General features: G+C 39.7%; 1 protein-coding gene across 1 annotated transcript in view; it reads left to right on the top strand.

Moving 5' to 3' along the window:
- Positions 1-3,775: 3,775 nt before the first annotated feature.
- LOC309580981 (myosin-IIIa-like) overlaps positions 3,776-17,553 on the top strand; it is a gene marked incomplete at both ends in the record, with an annotated part of 58,403 nt that continues 44,625 nt past the window's right edge. The window contains 8 exons of the mRNA XM_082295331.1: positions 3,776-3,780; positions 5,089-5,188; positions 7,527-7,643; positions 8,388-8,492; positions 8,575-8,658; positions 9,410-9,612; positions 11,580-11,694; positions 16,483-16,609. Coding sequence (XP_082151457.1) covers positions 3,776-3,780; positions 5,089-5,188; positions 7,527-7,643; positions 8,388-8,492; positions 8,575-8,658; positions 9,410-9,612; positions 11,580-11,694; positions 16,483-16,609 — 856 coding nt within the window. The remainder of the gene's footprint in view (positions 3,781-5,088; positions 5,189-7,526; positions 7,644-8,387; positions 8,493-8,574; positions 8,659-9,409; positions 9,613-11,579; positions 11,695-16,482; positions 16,610-17,553) is intronic.

The raw sequence follows: 17,553 nt of genomic DNA, 5'->3' as shown, positions 1-17,553 counted from the left end.
CTGCAAAATGATGCAAAAGTTTTGGGTGAGCTGAATTATTTTTTTCAGAGTTTGTACTCCTGTATTGGTCATATAGGGTTAGCACTGAAGGCAGTAACAGAATACTAAACAGTTGCTCTATTTAACTGTATGGAAATATCAGGGAGATAATTTCACAGTTCACGTACAACATGCACAAAGGTGGTTGTCAATTTATTTACCCATAGTTAAAGCAGGGAGTACCAGAAAGTTTCCTTTCGTGACTTTCCCTGATTGCACAGACTTGTGTCACTCATTTTCTGGGTATACACTGTCCCAGTCTCTCTGACTCCTCCTGCCAGTGGAAAGCAGCTGACAGCAATCGTTCAAGCTCAGCTCTGCAGGGCAGGCTGTAGCAGAGGGTGGGAGATCATCATGCTGGCTTGACAAAGACAGTATGAGGAACGGAACAAGGTAGTACACACAGAGTCCAGTGCTGTCTTGGCCAAGGCCTCCAGATGACATCTAGATTGTAGTAGTCACTTAAATGGAAGGTTTTAGAGTTCCAGTTCAATCTTTGAGCCCTTCAGGCCAGTTCTTCCTCTCCTGGAACTCAGTGTGGGCTTTGTTATACCAAGAAGCGTGTGCTTCTGCATTGAGGACACTCCTGTGTAGGATGGCTGTTCTGCAAACTTCTCTCAGGCTGTAGAAGCAGTAGGGAGTTCTGGGAACAAAGGCCTTAGAATAAGCACAACTCCAGTCCCATAGGCTTCTTGCTAATACACATCTCTATAGGTGAATAATGTTCTTCTATATAACACGATAGACAACAGCAATGCCTGAATGAAGAACAGTTTACCTTTCGAGGAAAACAGGAGGAAGATGTTCCTCCTGCATCCAGAACTCCTCAGGAAAATTTCTTGGCAAGTGGTACTTTACTGTTGTGCCAGTCCACTTGCTCAGCAACTCATTTCTTCTGAAGGTGGGACTAGTCAGCAGGCATTGCTTACCCTTGGAGCTTCTCCTTTATCATCTCAGTACAGCTGTGACCATAGTGCATGGGCCTGACTCATGATGAGCTAATCCCAAAGAGTCCTTTTAGAGGTCTCCTATTTGCTCAGTTGAGAACACATATTTCCCCCTGAAATTTGTCAGGGATACAGCTGTTACTTGAGGCTTTTGTTGAAGGATTAAAAATCTGATTTTTTTACAGGTCATGGTAAAGCAGCACAAGCTTTGTCAAGCAAATTGTGCAGAGCTGGGCACAGACCACCTCTGAATCAAAAGCCCCACAGCTCTGCAGGGCAACAGTGTGCTCTCAGCAACATTGCATAAGCTGCAGCACAGCTCCCTGAGACTGCAGCCTGAAGTCTCAGTGCTGTGAATGTTTTAAATACAGGGGGGAACACAGGTTTGTCTGCAAAGCATTGTGCAGATGCAGCTGGAGGCTTATCACTGGAGTCTTACACTTTCTAAAGTCAGGTACAGATTTTTTATAGATATCAGACTGTAGTTTTATTTAAGCAGATTTCACAAGATATATCTTTGAAGACAAGATTTTGATTTTAAGTGTGAATTAATACTGCTTTGTGCAGCCTCCAGAGAAATAGAATCACCAGCAATGACAGATCCTGTAGAGGTTTTTCTGTGTTGCTTCTTTGTCATTTTACTGGTGGTTTTAACTGCTGGGAGGTGTACAGCTGTTTCCACCTTCACCTTACAAAAATTTCATTATTTTTAGTTTCTTATTTACACACAAACTAAGGCCAGCCCTATTCCTGTCACTTCTTAGTCTGTAGATGATTCTCCAACCGGTTTAGGCAGGGAGTTCAGCAGGGCATCATGAGTCACACTTTCCTTTTCATGGTATTTTTGGAACTATCAGAAATCTTTTAAATACATTCTGACAATTCGAAGAAGAAAAGCTGCGGTTGCCTCATTTTGATTTAACTGAATCTTGAAAGATAAGCGAGGGAGGGGGTTGTTGGTGTGAAAGAGAATGCACAGAAACAATGAAGCCTTGGCTCATTTTCTTGTCCATACTGCATTGATGTTTCTGGCCTTTAGCTGCCTGAATTGCTTGTCGGGCATGCTTGTAAAATCCAATGCCTCCAACACATTTTTGAGCAGAACAGAGATATGTGTTATTTCAGTTCACAATGTCTATGTGCATGATCTTAATGAAACTTCAGCGCTGATGTCAACAGCACTGATGTGGGGTTTTTTTAAGTGGTTGGAGCAAAGCAGTATAACTGCCCTTGAGGGGTCTGTGCCCTTTGACAGCAGAGTGGAAAAATATTGTGTTCTGCAAATCTGCCACTCTTACATACTCTGGAGAATGGAGAGTATAATCTGGTCCAACAAGCACTAGTGTTCTCATAATGTCAGCTGAAGAGGATTACAGGAGGATCGATTTTATGTAATTAAACTTGCCTGGCATATACAGAGATTTGTTTCCTTAAAAGAAAAAAAAAATAGAAAAAGAAAAGTGTCCATAACTGGAGCATTCTCCTTCCTTCCTTCCTGCAAGGCAGTTGTTAGCTTCCTACATTAAATGAAAAATGGTAGTTGAAACTAATCCTGGGAAATATCACTCTCTCACTGATACGCAGTAACATTTAAGGATTTAACATATTAAAAAAATATGTGTTCGATGTGTAACAATTCCACCAGCAATGGAAAGCAAAGCTTGAGAGATGCTTTGTTTTGGATCTTTCTTCAGCAATGGAAAAAGTAGAACAGCAGAGCTTGACATAGTCCTGCAATTCCCACATCTTTCCCTTGTGTACATATTGATAGGTCTCTCTCAAAGTCACACTGATATTAGATGCATCCTCTGGACACAAAATGACCTTCATACAGGTGCAAAGGAGAAATCATTTCAGCTGTCCAAATTTAAATTTTTTCAAATGTAGCTGTTAAAAATAGGTATAAATAAATAGGAGTGTGAATTATAGAGGGGATAGATTTCTATTGAGAGGGTAGCATATTGCCTGCACCTCTGACTTTGGATTCAGTAATGTCCTTTAGCTGGTAAATGCAAATCAAACAGCAGCAGATTATGCAAGGCTGAGGAGTTAATTTAAATCTTAATATTACCACGTCCTTTTTAATACAACCTGGGGGTACATGGTACCAAAAATTGTCTCATACTCTTATTGCAAGGACAGTACTATCAGGAGAGCTCTCGTGGTACAACTGGATTCCAAAGGAAAGGGAAGAATAGGTCAAACCTGGGATCTTGTAGATCCTGTCAGTCCTATGGTTCATTGTGCTTCTGGGTCACTTAGCCTCCTCACTGGATTCTGTGCTGTTATTTTGGGACAGAAACTGTGAAACTATGGTAGCTCTTGCAAGGAATTCTTTGTATCTCGATATTAAAGTTGCAGAATTAGCCAGCTATGAGTGTGGAGCTCCTGCCTTTGCATTGTGGACAATTAAAAGACTCCAGTGGTAGCTGGCACCTGTGTAAAGGAAGAAGAAACTGCACCATTTCTGGCACCAGGGTGAGAACAGGCCATTCTGTCATCCTCAGGGAATGATTGTTAGAGACAAGAGAAATTGAAAGAAGTGATAGATGAAGAGCCTTCCTGTCTGGATTTCCGTCATCCACATTGTGATTGCACTTACAGTTTGGGAGGACGTAATTTGCCCATTTCTTCCAGTCCCTTTTCAGTCCTGGCAGTTATTAATTGCACCAAGTCCTTCCCTGCTTGAGTTTCTGCACCTATATTCCTCATCAGGGCACAGCCAGAATGACCTGAAGTAGCACTCATGAACTAGGTGATTCCCATTAACAGGTACAGCCCATTAAACTATGCCGTAAATTGGTGGGTGTTCAGAAGTCTCTTAGCCTTCCCCATCAGTGTGATGTTCACTCACTCTAACTTTCCATCTTGGTGTGACTACACTCTTTCTCCTGTCATCTGTTCACTGTATATCAAAATTCTTGCCTGTGTAGAAAACACCTGTCTGCTTTTAGCCATGCCATGTATCCAAATATCAAAATTAAATAAAGAATTTCCCTGGTCTTGTCTGGGATCAAGGTAAGGAGTGAGTGCTTCACACAACAGTTTCCCTGCTGTCTCAGTTTACTTAGGTATATGTTCCTTGTGTTTGAGAGGTGCCTTCCTACCAGTGGCATCAAGGGAGGTGAGGTTGTATCAGGAGATCAGATTTGCTTGATAGGTTTTCTGTGCTTATGCCTTATTACGCATCTGAGCTTGATTTAGTTTGTGAACTCTGCTATTACTTACGCAGTTTCCCTTTTCCTCATTTTCCCTCATCTCGTAAAAGCAAGTATAACTGATATGAATTGAAAATCTTGCATTGTCTGCTGCTTTTGCTCTATTTAGCAATGCCTTTACTCTTGGATAAAGAATAATTCAAGTCTCTAGGAACTTTCTTGCTAATTAAAATAAGACTGCATAAAGCTAATTTTTTGTTTGATTGATGGAGAAAAGAAATCTAACTTTAAGACAAATTTAAAGTTAAACTTGAAGTTTAACCCTGATAAGAAAAATATTTGAAATTTTGTTTCATTCTCTTGTATGACTTTTTTTCCTGGTGAGTCCAAGAAAATTTGGTCAAGATGTATTTCACTTAGCCCAGTGGTCCTGTAGCACTTTGCTACATCTCAGCCAGAGTTCAGAGCACTGTCATTAATAAGCTAGAAATGTTTTCATCCTGAATGCTTTGTCTGCATCATCTTTGCTGCACTATTTCATCATACACCCCAGGTTTGTCCTATCCATCATTTTTGTCAGGATCTTTTTGCATGTTGGTGCCAGAGTTTCACTATTACATGCTTTATAAAGATGTTCTCTTATTTTACTTGTATTAGCAAGCTCCAGTCTTGCAGCTGATGTGGGGGTGTGATCTAAGCAGGGATCTATAGAGTGACAAAGTTCTTCATTGTAGTGGTTCTGGGTTCAAATCATAGCTTTTGAATTGTCAAGTACAGGTGTGCTGTACCAAGAAGTTGACTCCTGTCCTGCTATTCAAACATTTGTGTGTGTTTAAATTCAGAACAATGGAAAGTTGGAATGTTTTGGCCTTCAAGATGATTGCAGATGTAAGATCTGTTCTGTGTTTCCTTACGTCAGGAGATTGTATCTCTTTCTCTTTTAGATTTGAACGTATTCATACAAAGAAAGGGAACTACAGTAAGTCACTAGTTTCAAGCCAAGAAGAGGTAGATGATTTAGCAACCTTGGAGGTACTGGATGAGGTAAGAATCTCTTTTTTCATATTTTGCTGAAGAGGAGTAATCACATATTAAATTACAATGGTATGCTGTTGATTTTCAAATTCAACCGTAGTTGAATTTGTATGAATTTACACAACATCAATTGTGTAAGTGTACAATGACATTTCACCACTTTATGCCAAATACTTTTGATAAGATTTACTGTGTCAGAAAGGTTTCAACTCAAAGCTAAAACAATCTCTGGAGTTACAGCTGTGGACCAAACAGTATTGTAACACCATTGACTAAACAGAGTTTATATCACTGGATTTTATTGCAGCTAAGTATCCAGTTTACAACAGTGTCTTAACCTGAAATTGGTCTAGGTCCATCCAAGACCTTCGGTCCCTGTTGCTTAAACACTGAGAGTTGTCTTAAACTATCTTACCATACTCTCCCAGACTGGGTTCTCGCTTACTTATTTTGGTGTGGACATGCATGAGGGTCAGTTTATGTCCACTGAGACTCTGACCTGTCAATACCTGCTGGTGAACTTTTGGCAAAATTACTGATAAAAATATCACTGGTTTGTCAAAGTTCAAAAATGAGTCCTCTAGGAGTAGAGGAGCATGGCATAAGGGAGGGAAGAAGTCTGCTGTGTCTGTGCTTTAAGCTTCAAAACCAGAAAGAAGAATCAGGCCACAACACATTATCTGTAGGTCTTAGAGGCCATCAGTGGTTGTAAAAAACCTGTCATTCTTCATCTACTGGGCTGTGCATAGACTATAATTCACATTCTCTTATCTGTAAAACTTCTACGGTATTGTGTATCTTTGTCAGTCCAGAATACTCATTGTGGCACTTGAGCTGGTAAACTATATAATGCTGACAGCTCGTGGAACATTTTCCACCTCCCAAGAGCTTAGTTATAGTAGCTCAATGTTTAGTTAATTCTAATTGAGCTAATCCAAACTTCATCTACTGCACAAAGTTCAGGTTTAAGCATTTTTTTTAGTATTGGGAAAAGTAAGACTGTTTGGGGTTTTTTTGTCTTTCACCATGATACATATTTTTTTATCTTTTACCATGATACATGTAAACAATCCAAGCTAAAGAGATTTTACTGCACAAAGAAACAGGCAAGCTGGAATATATCCCATCTCCTCAGAGGTGGAGCATTCTCATGGAAGTCCTCAGGAAGCCTCTGTCTAAATGCATCATTTGACTGTGTGGTGTTACTAAATCAAATCCAGTTTAAAACCTCTCTCACATATGAATAACAGCTTTCTCCCACTCAAATTTTTCTTCCAGTTTAGATATCCCCATCATCAGAGCAAGACAAGAGACCTTCTATTGATGCAAGAAATAATTTCAAAAAGGGTAGAAGTTCTCCTAAACTAATTCTGTAACATGAATCTGGTTTGGCCAAAAAAAAAGAGAGCATTCAAAACCAAAAAGTTTATCAAGGCAATGGAAAACCAAGATTCTCTCCTTATGTTTTCTCATGAAGGAAATATAACCTCTACAGCTGTTGAGAATTCAGCTTTTAAGTGTATTAACCAGGACACAGTGTACAACACTGTGAATAGATGGATGGGGAAGGAAAGCAATTCCTTCTGTAGTCCTCTGCTGCCAGTTGTTCTGTTCCACTGGGTATGGGGCCTATATATTTTCACGTGTACCTGAGATTAGTCTCAAGGCTGGTTTGAATTTCTTCATTCAGCTCTGTGGCCTGTTTTGATTGGAAACCTAACCAGGCACTTTATATACCCAGCTGTGTATGCAGAAGAAGCGGAGGGAAATTACATCAAGAAATTTGAATGCCACTAATGGGCCCTTCTTTTTCCTTCGTTGAGGGAGAACTGGCTCTGCAGCAGCAAAGAACAATCACAGCAGAGACTGGCTGGCAATACAGAAAGATGCCTTATTGTTTACATTAAGGGGAACCAAACAGTTGAACATCTGTGTTGTATCATAACTGAGAGTAATGTTAAAGCAGCTGTAATAGCAGTTATGGACTCAATCATATGGCTCTTACTTGATAAGTTACATGAAACTTTAGTATTAGAAACGTAGACAAGACTGTCTCATGGAAACCTCTGATTAAATGAATGAAAGCAGTACTTATTAACTCCTTCTTCTACAGCTGCTTGGGGATCTGTAAATATATATTGTTCAAAGTGAGTTTGGACACAAAAAATTAGAAATGCCAGTGTGTTTGAAAATATGACTTTCTTTTGATCATGATCGATTGTATTCCTGACTATAAATACCTTCCCTCCTTATCCTCCCTCACTGAAACTATATAAATATTTTATACATTTTCCTAATATTCTCTTTTCCCCCATGTGATTCATTGTTGCTGTTCATTTTCCATCAGAATACAGTAACGGAACAGCTGCAGAAGGGTTATGCCAAGGATCAGATCTACACATATGTTGGGGACATTCTCATCGCTGTCAATCCATTTCGGAACATAGATATTTATTCTTCACAGGTGTGAAAATTTAGGTTTGGTTATTTTAAACTAGCACCAATTTCCACTAAAATATAAATATTCATGTTAAGTATAAAGTAAGACCATTCTTGAGATTTATTTTAGCTTACTCTGAAAAAGAGAGTTACCAGTAGATATGTTCTTTCAAGTGTACATTGACACACATTCCTAATACGTGCTGAATTTCAGCACAGAAATGAGAAACTCAAATAGGATTCATTTCTGGTGGTTTTATGTCTATAGTGTAGATTGTGCACAAAGCAACCCTGTAAAATAATTTCTGTGAATCTGTCTCCCTGTTATACAAAAGGGGAAAGATATTAAAGTCTGATCATACAATAGTTTGGGCTTATTAATTATCAGATACTGCAGCTACAGAAAAGATCTTATGTTTTAACATCAATATCATGCAGGGATGTTAAAAAGAAGTGAAGCCCAAGTAAATTTAAATGGTAAGTTGGAACTATGATGTCTGAAAACAGTAAATTTTCTCCTAATAAATTGAGTTTCATAGTGTAATCAGGGCAAAAATTATAGAAAATTGCACTTAATTTTTTTAAGCCATTCTTATAGTACTAAGTACATACAGATTCATGGTATAGTGAGTACAGTAACAGCTCCCTCAGAAAACATCAGTGCTGGAAACCTCAGCATGCTGTACACTAATCTAAAACTAAAACCAAACTTCAATTTAGAAAAGTTTTTAAAGGACAGTGGTAATGTTTTTGTTTTTCTTACACTTAGCATTCCAAACTGTACATTGGAGCCAAACGGACTGCCAACCCTCCTCACATTTTTGCTGTTGCTGACATAGGCTATCAGTCCATGGTGACATACAACTCTGATCAGGTATAGATGAGGTGTCTAATTACATCCTCTGCCAGGCTGAGGGATGTGTGAGGAGCTCAGAGTCTTTTTCTGTTCTCTGCAGTGTATTGTTATTTCTGGAGAAAGTGGAGCTGGCAAGACACAAAGTGCCCATCTGCTGGTTCAGCAGCTCACTGTCCTGGGCAAGGTAAGTGGCAGAGGGGATGTCTCTGTAAGGCTTTGCTAGCTTGGGCCTAAAGGGCTGAACCTATGGACAGGGCATTGGTTGTGGGGTGAGATTGTTGCATATTTTCCAAAGAACATTGGAACATGATGCTCATCTATCTGCTCCTTCCTCCCTTCTGAACTAGGGTCAGTTGAAAATATGCTGGGATTTCCACAAGGAAAAGTACCCACTGCAGTGAGGGCTGTGACTTAGTCAGTTCCCTGTTTAACTGAATGTCTTCAAGTCACCCAAACAGTACTAAATAAAATCCTCTTCTAGCTTCTCATCCTTCCACAACCAGATTGCTGTCAGTGGGACATAGTCAGTCTCAGAAGAGGCCACCATAACCATCTAAATAAAATGCCATTTTTTGCATGTCCCAGATGAGATGAAAGTAAACTAATGGATTGTTAGGGTGCAGTGGAGAGTAACCAGATGCTAACAAGGATCCTAAAAGCAGATAGGCCATCTCAGAGCCACAGAACCACAGAAACCACAGAAATTCATTGATAGTGTTGTTATCATTATGTGTGTTATCTCTTCCAGACAGCCTTAGTTCTGAAGATTGCTATATTCTGACAGATTTCATTTTATGTATATATATATGTATGTATATGTATATATATGCCTTTCTCTCCATATAATTACCATGGGAATGGCTGCCCTGATTATGTCACACTTCACAATAATTGAATAATTACTGATAATTTGAAGCAATATCTTTTTCATGCAGGCTAATAACAGGACTCTGCAGGAGAAGATTCTCCAGGTGAACAACCTTGTAGAAGCGTTTGGGAATGCTGGCACTATCATCAATGATAACTCAAGCAGATTTGGAAAATATTTGGAAATGAAATTCACTTGTGGTGGCACTGTAGTAGGAGCTCAGATTTCAGAGTACCTCCTTGAAAAATCCAGAGTTGTCCACCAGGCAGTGTAAGTATGAAAATTGTGTTTGACCTAATTTGGGGGTTACAGAGTAGGCCTATGACGCAGGAAATCACCTTGGTTCAAAACACAAAGATGAATATGGTACCTGGATTTTTTTCTTAAAAAATATAATGAATAGCTCATAAATCTGTAAGCTAGCTGAAAACTACTCCAGATGATTTTCATTGCCTCCTGGGTTATTTAAACAAATCTTACAAAAATACCCATGTGATATATAAAATAAGAATGTGCAAAGAATTAAAAACTTTCTAATAGTTCAGTTATACATTTCTTTGTGGGATTTTGGAGTATTGTGTTAAGTGTATAAATTGGATTTACTTCCTCTGAATTTCCTCTGGTACTGTAGCTTATTTCTTTGTTTGTTTGCTTGTTTTCCATTTTGGAACATATAGTAGGAATAGTTTATAGAGGGTTATGGGTCAAAGATCTCTGCCAAGAAAGACTTGGGGATGCTGGTGGATGAGAAGCTGGTCATGACCCAGCTATGTGCACTCCCAGCCCAGAAAGCCAAACATGTCCTGGGCTGCATCCAAATCAGGGTGGACAGCTGGTCTAGGGGGGAAATCTGCCCCTCTACCTGGCTCTGGTGAGACTCCACCTGGGGTTCTGCATCCAGCTCTGGGGTCCTCACTACAGGAAATATATTCTACCTGTTGGAGAAATTCCAGAGAAGGCCACCAAGATTATTAGAGGGATGGAGCACCTCTCCTATGGGGAACAGCTTAGAAAATTGGGATTGTTCAGTCTGGAGAAGAGAAAGCTTCAGGGTGACCTAATTGCTACCTTCCACCCAAAGAGAGCCTGCAAAAAAGATGGAGAGAGACTTTTTGCAAGAACATGTAGTACAGGACAAGGGACAATGGCTTTAAACTGAGAGAGAATAGGTTTAGATTAGATATTAGAAAGAAATTCTTTAGTATGAGGATGGTGAGGCACTGGAACAAGTTGCCCAGGGAACTGTGGATGCCCCATCCCTGGAAGTGTTCAAGCCAGGCTGGATGTGTCTCTCAGCAACCTGGTCTAGTGGAAGGTGTCCCTGCCCATGAATGATGATCCTTAAAGTCCCTCCCAACCCAAGCCATTCTATGGTTCTATGATCTAGTGATGCTCATGCACAAAGCAGGGGTTTGAACACAATTCCTTTTTCCTAGTCAGTAGTGACTGACTTGGGCATCTCAGGGCTCAGTCATGGTTGTAAATTTTCACCTAGGGATCCAGTTCTTTCTCATAAGGAGCACAGGAGCCTTAAATGTGTAATAAACCTGTCCTAGTTTTGGGCATCTAGCTTCAAGGCAAAGCATGCCAAGTGATAAGGTCCTTTTGCTGAATGTTTGCTTCTTGGTTCAGGGCTAAAGGACACAGTAGATATACTGCATTCAGCAAACCAGGAGTGTATACCTCTCTCACAGTCAGAAGATTTTTTAAAATAACTGGAGTTAAGCAGCCCATTCAATGTGGGTGGGTGAGCAATGTGCAAGATCTCACACAGCATCTACCAACTGCATCAAAGGCAGAGAAGCACTGAGCTGCTTTAGCACCAAGCAGCCACCCTGGCAGTGTGAGGACAAACATACAATGGCATGAAAAGGTGCTCACAGGAAGTTCTGTAGTGAAGCTTCTTTCAGAGTCCTCTGTCAGTTTGTGTGAGTGTTATTAAATGTTATTAAAATAACATTTAGTAATAGTATGCGTGTCATCAAGAAACGTAGCATGGTTATATTACTAAATCAGTTTGTTGTTTCTGTTGTTTCAGAGGAGAGAAAAATTTCCATATTTTTTATTATATTTATGCTGGTCTCGCAGAAAAGAAAAAACTGGCACATTATAAATTGCCAGATTGTAGACCTCCCAGGTAATGTAGTTTATTTTTGCATAAATTTATTACTAAGAAATGTGGTGTTGAATTGTCAGCCTCGTTTACATTCTAACTCTGTATCCATCAACTCTTTCAGATATCTGCAAAATGATCATTTCAGAATAGTGCAAGATTTCATGAACAATAGCTTTTATAAGTCTCAGTTTGAATTAATAGAACAGTGCTTCAAAGTCATAGGTTTTACGCTGGAGGTGAGTGCTGATAACCCTTTTCCTTTGTGAACTTTACCAGCTACCTTAATCAAGAAAAACTTACATAAAGCATTCAAATCTCCTTTGTTATTTTCTTTCTTTAGCAGCATTGTGCTTATGTTTTGGGATCTTGCATGGTCAACTTACTGTTATATAGTATTATTTAAATTTTTAAGGTTTCAAGGCATGGATAAGCCAGTAAAATGATATTAGTCAACAAGACTTCAAAATGAGTGAACACAGCACAGCTGAGTGATTGGGGGGAGGGGAAGATTTTATCAAATTTAATGCATAGAATATGATGTTGTAACTGTTTATTAGCCAATAATTCTAGGCCTGTGAATATGAGCCTCATCTCAGTTTTAAGAGGAAGTCCATGGTGAGAGTTCTAAAAATTCATTGAGTTGAACTGAGTATTGATGAACTCAATACATTTTCACAACTCCAGGGATAAAGTTGAATGAAGTTCTTAAATCCCTTTGGAGATGAATCTCATCACTAAACCTTAACTGGACCCGTTCTTTCTTTATGATTTCATATCATTGCTCAGATGGCCATTAAACCCCTCTCCTCAGTCTGTCTTTGGTAGAATTAAAATAAAAAAGGATTCTGGATTTATAAAGGAAAGAAATCCCATCCTGTGCCTAGTTTTACCTTACAGAGGTGTCATTTATCTCTGACTTTATTTATAAACAATGTAAATAGTAGAGGTATGATCCATATAGTATCTGTGAAATAGAGCACTAGTGCTGCAGAATGGATGAATGTTTTAATTTCTGTGACAAAACTCATCTCCATTACTGTATGTGGTAAGGAGCTTTTCACAGAAAATTGCTCACTTCAGTTGACTATTTCTGACTTCCCTCAATGTAAATATTTGAAATAGCTAGCAGAACAGATTTATTCACCTATTTTGTTCCTCCAGTCACTTTTCATTAAGTCGTAGTAGCAGTGGCATTCACAGTCTCTTTCTTCTCTACATGTTATTCACAACTGCATTTAGTAATATCACACTTGTACTATCGCATCCTCTCACTTGTGCTTTCACCTTTCCAGAAGCAGCATGAAAGGACATTCATGGTTCAGCACTGACAGCAGTTTTGTCACAGCACTAGAGACCTTGATAAGTCCTAATTTAAAGCATGAAAAGCAGCAAGTCTGTTTTTGTTTCCAGTTCTTTTGTTCACTTGAACGGGTTGACACAATAATCCTGGTCATCCAGAAGAGGCCTTCCATACATATTGAAGATGCAGTTAGAACTAGGTCACTGGCTGCATTGTGCAGTTCTAGCATGGATCTTTACTTGATTAACTCAGCAAGCCACCGTGAGCTGAATCTGCGAAGAATTACCTACCTGTAGAACCCTGCAATTTCAGAAGCAGGCTGAGCGCCGTGGGCAATCTGCTTGTGGCTACTTTTGAGCCCCAGCCATGTTAGCCTGCCTTACATCCTCCTCTGGGTGAATTAGCCTGTCTGAGGCTGTGCTTGCAAGAGTGAAGGAACAGCCTTCTTCCCCCATGGAGTTTCTGATATCAGATACATGTGTGAAGACAATTTTTTTCAGCGAGAAAAGGACATTGAATTCCATTCCTAAGATCACTTTTTAGTAAGGCAGCCTTAAGCTTTGACATTCATCCCAGTGCACAGAGGAACTTCTATATAAGCATGTTAAATGTTTTATTAGCTGAAAGCCATGGACAGAAAAAAATATCCACTCCAGTTAAAACTGAGACCTAAACAAAGCTTTATTTCTCTGAAATTTGCTTTTAACTGACTGACAGGTTTCAAAAGGAACTACTGTCAGTACTCCCTGTCTTAAAATCACACTGGTTTATTTCAGGCTGCATGGCAAAATTAATAAGAAAGGACTGCCTGAGGGGAACAATAATTATGCTGTATGAGGCAGATCAAGCCAGATTTCAAACACACTGGAAAAGGGCAGAAAAATGTCAGCAGCTATACATATTGTACAGCATGATGGCAGAAGTTAAGCTATCCATTTCTTTGCATTTTTACTGTGTCCCTAAGCTTAAAATGAAAACAATTGCTTAATCCTAAGTAAACTGTGTGCCAATTATCCTCAGCACAATTTTTTAGAGTGAGTTTATCCAGTTTGTCTTGCTGTCACTGGAATCAGTGTTTATTAACTGCTAGATTAACTTCTGAAAGTGTTGAAAACAAGCTCAAGTATTCTAGAGCAATTAGAGATTTTATCTGAGTAAATGATGCCTGACATGGTACCAGCAAACTATTGAATAATACAGATAAAATGCTTTGCAATTATAAAAAGTTCATCATGATAAAATAACAATCAGATTTGCGAAACTGCTTCTTATAAAACTACTTCAAAGGTTTTCAACCTGCTGTTTATAAAACACACTAGTACTGTATGCCTCAAAATATGCAGTGTCACAGACTCCTAGTCTGCTTTACAGGTACACCTAGCATTTTCTGAATAAAAAATAATCAGATCATCAGGTATAACAATAAATACTCACCATTCAGATGAAAATTTGGAGGTAAAATCTAAGTCAAACCTGCAATGAAAGCATTATTTTACTAATTCCAAATTATTTTCTCATGTATAGGTACTTAAAAGTAATTTACTATATCTATCACTTCACTGTCCAGAGTAGTAACAGCTCTTTTCAAGACAGAGTCCTTGTTCACAGAATCACAGAATTAATGAGGTTGGAAAAGACCTTCGAGATTATCAGGTCCAACCTATGACCTAACACCACCTTATCAACTAAACCATCGCAGAACCTCCTAAATAATTTGAAATCTAAATTTGTTTAAGCAAAGTCCATATTAAAATGCTTTGGTGAGTTCCTAACTGACATTTTGAAGGGTAAAGTGCTTTGCCAGATCAGAGATGTGAGGCCTCACTCTTCTCCCAGTGAAACTTTTTCTGATGACATTGGTGGGAGATGATATAGACCTATGTGGTGGTTTGATGCTGGTTAAGTGCCAAGCACCATGAAAAAACTACTCACTTATTTGCTTCTGCTGTAGCTGAGCAGCAGAGGGGAACTTAAAACTTCATTTTCATGAGGTGAAATAAGGATTATTGAGGAAAAAGAAAAACTTCAAGGCAAAACAGGTCCAAAATTAAACAGTATGAATAAGATTTATTACTAACAGAATTAAAAGTAAAAAGAGTAATGAGAAACCAAAGCAAACTTTCAGAACACCTTTCTTCCCCAATCTTCCCTCTTTCCACTAACCGTGCAAGGAAACAAACATGGGGGTTTGGTCAGTATTTTATTTCTTAAGAGTCTTTCTTTATGTTTAAGGAAAAGAGTTTCTTCTGCTGTGCCGTGGGATCCTTCCCGCGGGAGATAGTTCTCTGCAAACTTATCTAATGCGATTTCAAACTTCACAAGCAACAGCCCGCCCGAATCTGCTGCCATGTGGAAATCTTTCCCACGGGTCATGGAGTCTTCCCACAACTGCCAGCGTGGGTCATAATAGTTCATGGGGTTTAGTCTTTTAAGGATGAGCTGTTCCAGCCTGCCAGCAAAGGCTCTCTTCTTCAATCTTTAAAAGCCTCTCAGCGTTTGTGCGCTCTAGCATGAGCACTCCTCTTCACGGGCTGTGCATGGATCTCTGCACCTCCCTACGCACTCCATGAGCTATAGAGAAAGGGTTTTATTAAGAGGTGTATTATAACCCTCACCACAGCTTGCAGGAGAATCTCAGCTCCAGTGCTGGGAGCACCTCCGCCCTCTCCCTTCCCCCACCGACCTTGGTGCTGCCATGTTGGCCTTCCTCACGTGACCTCACTTTTCCTTTTTCTCTGACTTAGAAGAAAGTTGGTGTCTTTAGGTTGCAGCTGAGAAGTTGATCTTGCCAGGGCTCTGCATTGGGGAAAGACTCTCCCTGTCTCTCGCTGCTGGCTGTGTGGTGTTTTTGCCTGGTTTGGTGCGAGCCCCACCAGCCTCAGGGGGCCAGCCAGCACCGCCTGGGCCACGGCAGCTTCAGAAGAATCTCAGCCGCACTGTCCCAGCCTCAGCTGGATGATTTTCCAGCCAGGTGGCTGCTCGTGGCTGCTCGTGGCTCTGGAGTGGCTCCTCTGGGCGGCCTGGCCCTGGCTGCTGCGCCAAGAGCGCCCAGGGGTCCCTCCCCTTCGCCAAGGGGAACAGGAGAAAAAGGAGCTTTGCGTCATCCCTTCTTTTTTAAATATGTCATCACAGAGGCGTTTCCAGCTTGTCCACATGGTCTGGCAAACTGCCCATCAGCTATTGGCTCTGTGCCAGTCACAGAAGTTTTGAGCAGTTGTTTTTCCTCTTTTTTTCTTGTCTGCCCCTACAAACCAAGTTTTGCTAAACCACCACAACCTATTATTTGAAGTACCTTTGTTTCCATGATGCAAGAAACATAGATGCAGATTTTTTTATATTTTTGTTGATCTGCGTATTAAAGTTTTAGACATGTTTGCACCTGTAGACACAGTGAAGGGTAGATATAAATAACCTCTGAATTCTTTCTGTGTAAGAGGATATTCACACCACTGTTTTTGCTTTCCCTACTTCGTGTCAATTCTGTCCTGTCAACAAGTATGGAAGAGAGGTTAGTATATGGTTTGTCTTGCCCTCTTTGAGTGTGTTACTCTTGAAAGACTTTGCTAAGTACAGAATAGGAATAATTTCTGACAACTGCATTCCTAAAAGTAGTGGGCATGTGGCAGGCGACAGGAAACAACACACACGCACATGCCCATTGCACAAACCACAGAGGCAAATTACCTGGCTATTAAGTATTGCATTTTTTTAATATACTTTTCAGGAACTTGGAAGTGTGTACAGTGTCCTGGCTGCCATTTTAAATGTGGGTAACATTGAATTTTCTGCAGTAGTATCTGAACATATGATTGACAAGAGCAACATTTCCAATCCAATAGCCCTTGAAAATTGTAAGTGTTTTTTCCTTAATTTAACATTGTTTTTCTTCAGTGTTTTCATAGCAAATTTATTTTATTGTAAGAGAGGTATCAATGAAAACTGTATTCACGTGGAAATTTTGCAAGAATAATTAAAAATTGGAGGTAGATGAATTCTAAGCCCACCTGAATTCAAATGCAAAAAAGAAAACAATTTCCGTGTTATGCATCTTATTTGACTAACCAGTTCTCTGGCATACAGGAAACGTGACTAATACTGCAGATGCCTGAAAACATTTTTGGAATTTTTCCAAGGCTATTTCAACATTTGATGGAGAACCTCATTAATGCATTGAATAGTTTTTTCCCAGTTTCTTTCTCAGCTGCTCATTACTTGTTCCCCACATGTGCCTGTTGAAATACAGCTCACTAGTTCTTTGGAAGGGATGCCTTACATTATAAGCTGCTGGGAGGTGGAGGAGGCCAAGGGGCAAAGATTCTCAAAAAATTTTCTACACTTTCTCAGTAATTACACCTGAGGAGATAATGAAGTCTTCATGCTATCTTCTTACATGTTTTCTTGCCACAGAAAAATATTGTGGAACTGGGAAAGAAGCACCCCTTTTTTTGGAGCAAAAGGAGAACAGCAGTGGGTTCTATGAGTGGGTTATAACTGAGAGGGTTATTCACACCTCACAACTTGGATGCTTCTTACATAGTCACCTAGATTCCCTAGCATTTCTCCATTGACTGGAGAAAAAGCCTCCTTGATAAAGGAATTTAGAACCTAAAGCCTCTGCTTTGAATCACTTACTCATTGACTGCTGTGGAAGATAGGAAGGTTGGTGACTAAATTAGATAACAACACTTGTTTGGTGTGAAAATTCCTCATTAGTCCTAGTTCAAGACTTTGATTCGGCCCTTATTCATGATACATTGCACTTGCACCTTTGATTGCAAAAATGCCTGTTTTACCT

The sequence above is a fragment of the Coloeus monedula genome, assembly GCF_965178545.1.
Source record: "Coloeus monedula genome assembly, chromosome: 1".
Classification (NCBI taxonomy): domain Eukaryota; kingdom Metazoa; phylum Chordata; class Aves; order Passeriformes; family Corvidae; genus Coloeus; species Coloeus monedula.
The sequence above is the reverse complement of the archived record's forward strand: the minus strand, read 5'-3'. Positions and strand labels throughout refer to the sequence as shown.